This window comes from Sinocyclocheilus grahami, unplaced genomic scaffold (genome assembly GCF_001515645.1).
Source record: "Sinocyclocheilus grahami isolate Dianchi unplaced genomic scaffold, SAMN03320097.WGS_v1.1 scaffold1162.1, whole genome shotgun sequence".
NCBI lineage: Eukaryota > Metazoa > Chordata > Actinopteri > Cypriniformes > Cyprinidae > Sinocyclocheilus > Sinocyclocheilus grahami.
In genome coordinates this window covers 222,606-227,242 of record NW_015506341.1, presented here as the reverse complement: position 1 = coordinate 227,242, position 4,637 = coordinate 222,606, and the positions used below count along the sequence as shown (strand labels likewise).

The 4,637-nt window shown below is 39.1% G+C and overlaps 1 protein-coding gene across 3 annotated transcripts in view; it reads right to left on the bottom strand.

Moving 5' to 3' along the window:
- Positions 1 to 240: 240 nt before the first annotated feature.
- Positions 241 to 4,637, bottom strand: part of LOC107567475 (protein FAM13B-like) — a 55,425-nt gene continuing 51,028 nt past the window's right edge. For all 3 annotated transcript variants that reach the window (XM_016253167.1, XM_016253169.1, XM_016253168.1), the window contains 5 exons: positions 3,996 to 4,079; positions 3,819 to 3,914; positions 3,247 to 3,524; positions 1,928 to 2,029; positions 241 to 579 (listed from right to left, as the gene is read on the bottom strand). In XM_016253167.1, the coding sequence (XP_016108653.1) occupies positions 456 to 579; positions 1,928 to 2,029; positions 3,247 to 3,524; positions 3,819 to 3,914; positions 3,996 to 4,079 (684 nt within the window). In that variant the 3' untranslated portion in view covers positions 241 to 455. The remainder of the gene's footprint in view (positions 580 to 1,927; positions 2,030 to 3,246; positions 3,525 to 3,818; positions 3,915 to 3,995; positions 4,080 to 4,637) is intronic.

Below are 4,637 nucleotides of genomic sequence, written 5' to 3'. Positions count from 1 at the left end.
CCAGGGTGTTAAAAACAAAAAAAAAAGATTTCTGTTCTACAACGCCACTGTGATTCGTTTCAAATCAAGACAATATAAGCTAAATGTCTTTAATCAGAATATTAAAAAAAAATCCCGGTTTAAAGAGATACAGTATACAGAAAAATTATAGTCAATTATTACAATAAATTAAACACTTAAAATAACTATTTTCTGTTTGAATATAGTGTAAAATGTAATTTATTGCTGTGATCATGATGCGATTACTCAACGCAGCACGATTCTCAGTATGAGAAAGCTTGTGGAAAAGAAAGACAAAAATCTGAATATCAAACTCTCAAGGGAACTTCGTTCTTCCGGTAGGTCACTTTTTTTAGATGACAGAGGACACGTGTTTCTTCTTCTTCTCCAGTGGTTGCCGTTGATGGAGTACCGTCAGGGTGTTGAGATGGTGCAGGCTCCTGGAACGGGGCGCTTTAGATGGACTTGGATGAATCCTGCTTGCTGATGAGGACCTCCAGAAGCCGCAGTTTGGCTTTAATGCGCTTGTACTCCTTGTATTCGTCCATCATAGGCATGCGGTCTTCCTTCTGAACATTCCTGTGGGGGAAAAAAAACATTTGAAGATAAAACAATGCATTTATGTTCGTTTTTAACCACTGGTCATGTCAGGCGAATTTCTTTGCATTACAGAGCGTGCAATGAGACGGCGTCAAGTTAACGGTTACTTAATGGTTGTTCTACAGTAGATCAATATCAGTTGTATGAACTGAACAGAATCTGATGGAGGGTCAGGTGTACTAAGTGTTTACAGTAGCAATTGTAACATTTGTCTGGTGCAATGTCTTATCACTCAGTGTCTGATGACCCTGACTTATGCAAAATATCATCAAGAAAATTACAACAAAAACATGCAATGACAAGCCAGGGTGTTAAAAACAAAAAAAAAAGATTTCTGTTCTACAACGCCGCTGTGATTCGTTTCAAATCAAGACAATATAAGCTAAATGTCTTTAATCAGAATATTTAAAAAAAAATCCCGGTTTAAAGAGATACAGTATACAGAAAAATTATAGTCAATTATTACAATAAATTAAACACTTAAAATAACTATTTTCTGTTTGAATATAGTGTAAAATGTAATTTATTTCTGTGATCAAAGCTGAATTTTCAGCATCATTACTCCAGTCTTCAGAAATCAGTCTAATATTCTGATTTGCTGCTCAAGACACGTTAATTGTCAATGCTAAAAACAGATCTGCCATTTCATATTGTTGTACAAAACACATTTTTTCCCAGTTTTTTTTTTTTAAATGAATAGAATTGTTGCATCACAGGAATAAATAAAATTTTAAATGTTTATTAAAATAGAAAACCGTTATTTTACATTGTAACAATATTTCACACAATCTTTTTTTTTCTGTATTTCTGATCAAATAAATGCAGCCTTGATGAGCATAAGAGACTTCTACCTATAAATTGGGCATCATTTCTATAGTAATTCACTCAATCTGATGACATAATACGAAAGTACGATACAGACAATAAGAGGGCGAGGCTTAGAAGGCTGGACAATTCTGTGCTTTAGAACAAGAACGTCATGTTCCCTGCTTGAAAACATCATACATTTCTACTGATCTACCAACTCAGGCAGAATATTGCCCACCGCTGGCTTCTGTCTAGTGCAGGGTTCCTCAAATCTTGCCCTGGAGGGCCAATGTGCTCCAGAGTTTAGCTCCAAACCTGATCAAACTCACCTACCTGTGATTTTCTAATGATCCTGAAGACATTGATTAGCATGCTCAGGTGTGTTTGATTAGGGTTAGAGCTAAACTCTGCAGGAAAGTGGATCTCGTGGCCCAGATTTGAGGATCCCTGGTCTAGTGTGTTTGATCTCAAAAACATGCCCCCTCTGCGCGCTCGGATGAAATGAACGTGGGACGCCTACCTGCCATTCTGTTGGTAGAACTCATCTTCAAACTCTCTGATGGTCCTCCTCAGTTTCTTCTTCTCCGCTCTGGCCTTCCATAGCTGTTCCAGGAGCTCGGGCCTGTGGGATACAGGTGGTGTTAAACTGCTGGGTTTCCATAGATGGAGCTATGTAACTGTGTACTCAAAACACTCCTAAGCGGGATACAACCTTTGCATGACAAGAGCACGGCTCTGAGGTTAACTCGGATCTGTAAAAGTTAGTAACCAGGTGACATGGATCTCGGCGGCACCCAATACAGTACGCGAGACTTCGATCTGGATGCTTGTGCAGTTGTTTTCCTTCATACAGCATTACGGCTTGATCAAGCTCAAGATTTTCAGGTCTCTGCCAAGTTCTATTAATAGACCTCATATGATGAGAGCGTGAGCCGATTGCTGCTCCTACCTGATCAAGTGTGGAACTATGTGTGTAGACACGCATGCACATAAATCAAGGTGTAGAAATCGAAGTCTCATTACTTCTGCCAGTGTAGGTTACACTTTCAACCCAAGACCTGCTGGGTAATTCCAGACTGAAGCCTTCAACATTGCTTCAGATTTAAAGGAACAGTTCACCCAAGAATAAAAATATGCAGAAATGTAGTCTCCCTCAGGTCATCCAAGATGTAGATGAGTTTGTTTCTTCATCAGATTTGGAGAAATGTAGCATTACACCACTTGCTCGCCAATGGATCCTCTGCAGTGAATGGCTGCCGTCAGAATGAGAGTCCAAACAGCTGATAAAAACATCACAAAAATCCATTCCCTGTTGTCCTTTCACATCAAAATTCACCGACATGTTTTCTCTTGTCAACAGTGCTTCATCTGTGCATATTTCTCTCCAGATTCAGACCAGACAACTTTTTCACGGGAGAAAGCAATATTATGAATAAAGGACTTTTTCGCAGTTTGAAGTTATAAACGTCTTGATGGATTTGTTTCTTACAAACACACAGCTTTTCACTTCTCCAGATGTTAACTGATGGACTAGAGTGGTGTGGATTACTTGTGGATTATTGTGATGTTTTTAATCAGCTGTTTGGACTCTCATTCTGACGGCACCCATTCACTGAGGAGAATTCGCTGGTGAACAAGTGATGGAAAGTTACACTTCTCCAAATCTGTTACAATGAAGAAACTCACCTTAAATGGCCTGAGGGTGAGTACATTTTCATATTTGGATGAACTGTTCCTTTAAATCAATACGGAACAGCATTTCCATTCTACCTCCATACTGTTCGAGGAATATTTAGTAAGAAAGTAAATATCAATTTTGATTTTCTGGTCCACACTCACATTGAGGAGGCGTTGGAACTGGACAGACGCAGATCAAGATTGAGCTTCCCAGAGCTGAGGACGTTCTCCTGAGTGGGCTGCTGGGAGCTGGGCTGGGCTACTGGGTCCATGATGATTTCCAAACCCTCGCGCTGCATCTCTACATTTTCCTGCTGGCCCCTGCCCTCCTCCTCCTCCTCCTCCTCCTCCTCTTCTTCGATCTCACCACAGAAGTGGGCAGTTTCGCCCTCGATGATGGGCTGTAGCATCTGATTGCGCCGTTTGCTGGAGGGAGAAGCCTGTGCGAGAGAGGAGAGTCCGGTTATTCTGCTTCCTCTGTACAAAGACTGTCCATACAATCCTAAAACAACACTAGATCCTAATTCAGCTCTAGAAAGCAGTATCAGCTTTCATTTCACAATCCTATCATATCTCACCCACTTTCAATATCATTCTTAGAATATGCATTAATTATAAACGCCAGACTTTTCAGGTTTCAGATTGCAAACATGAATTATAAATGATTTATAACACGAAATACCCAAAAGGCTAATGTGGGAGTGGTCAAAAAAAAGAGGAACAGAGTGCCTTACTATGATAGGGGTGATGCTGACACGGGTGAGCATCTGCTTGACCAGCCGATATCTGTCATACAAGGGTTTCACAATCAAGCGCTCCTCTCGGGTCACCTGCAAGAAAGACACTTTTGTCAGAGCACTGCATACATGAGGAAGTTTTTGTGCGTGTGTGTGTGTGTGTGAGACACTTACTGGCCGCCCATGAATTCCCTCATAGTACAGAAGGTTCTTCTGCAGTACTGTTTTCTCACTGGCAAGCTGCTCCTTGGTCATTTTCTGTAAAGAGCGACAAATTAACTTCTCAAATTAGATCACGGCTGGATAAACTACATGACTTTTAATGTTTATTAAAGAAGTCTCTTCTGCTCATCAAGGCTGGATTTATTTGATCAAAACAGGAAAAAAAAATTAGAAATTTAGAATAACGGTTTTCTATTTTAATATACATTAAAATATAATTTATTCCTGGTGATATAAAGCTGTATTTTCAGCATCTTTACTCCAGTCTTCAGTGTCACATGATCTTCAGAAATCATTCTGATATGCTGATTTATTGTCAATGTTGGAAACAGTTGTGCTGCTTAATTTTTTTGTTTTCGTTTTCAGGATTCTTTGATGAATAAAAAGTTAAAAAGAACAGCATTTATTTAAAATAGAAATCTTTTCTAACAATATACACTACCGTTCAAAAGTTTGGGGTCAGTACATTTTGTATCCTTTTTTTTCTGAAAGAAATGTATACTTTTATTCAGCAAGGATGTGTTAAATTGACAAAAAGTGGCAGTAAAGACTTATATTGTTATAAATGATCTCTATTTTAAATAAATGCTGTTC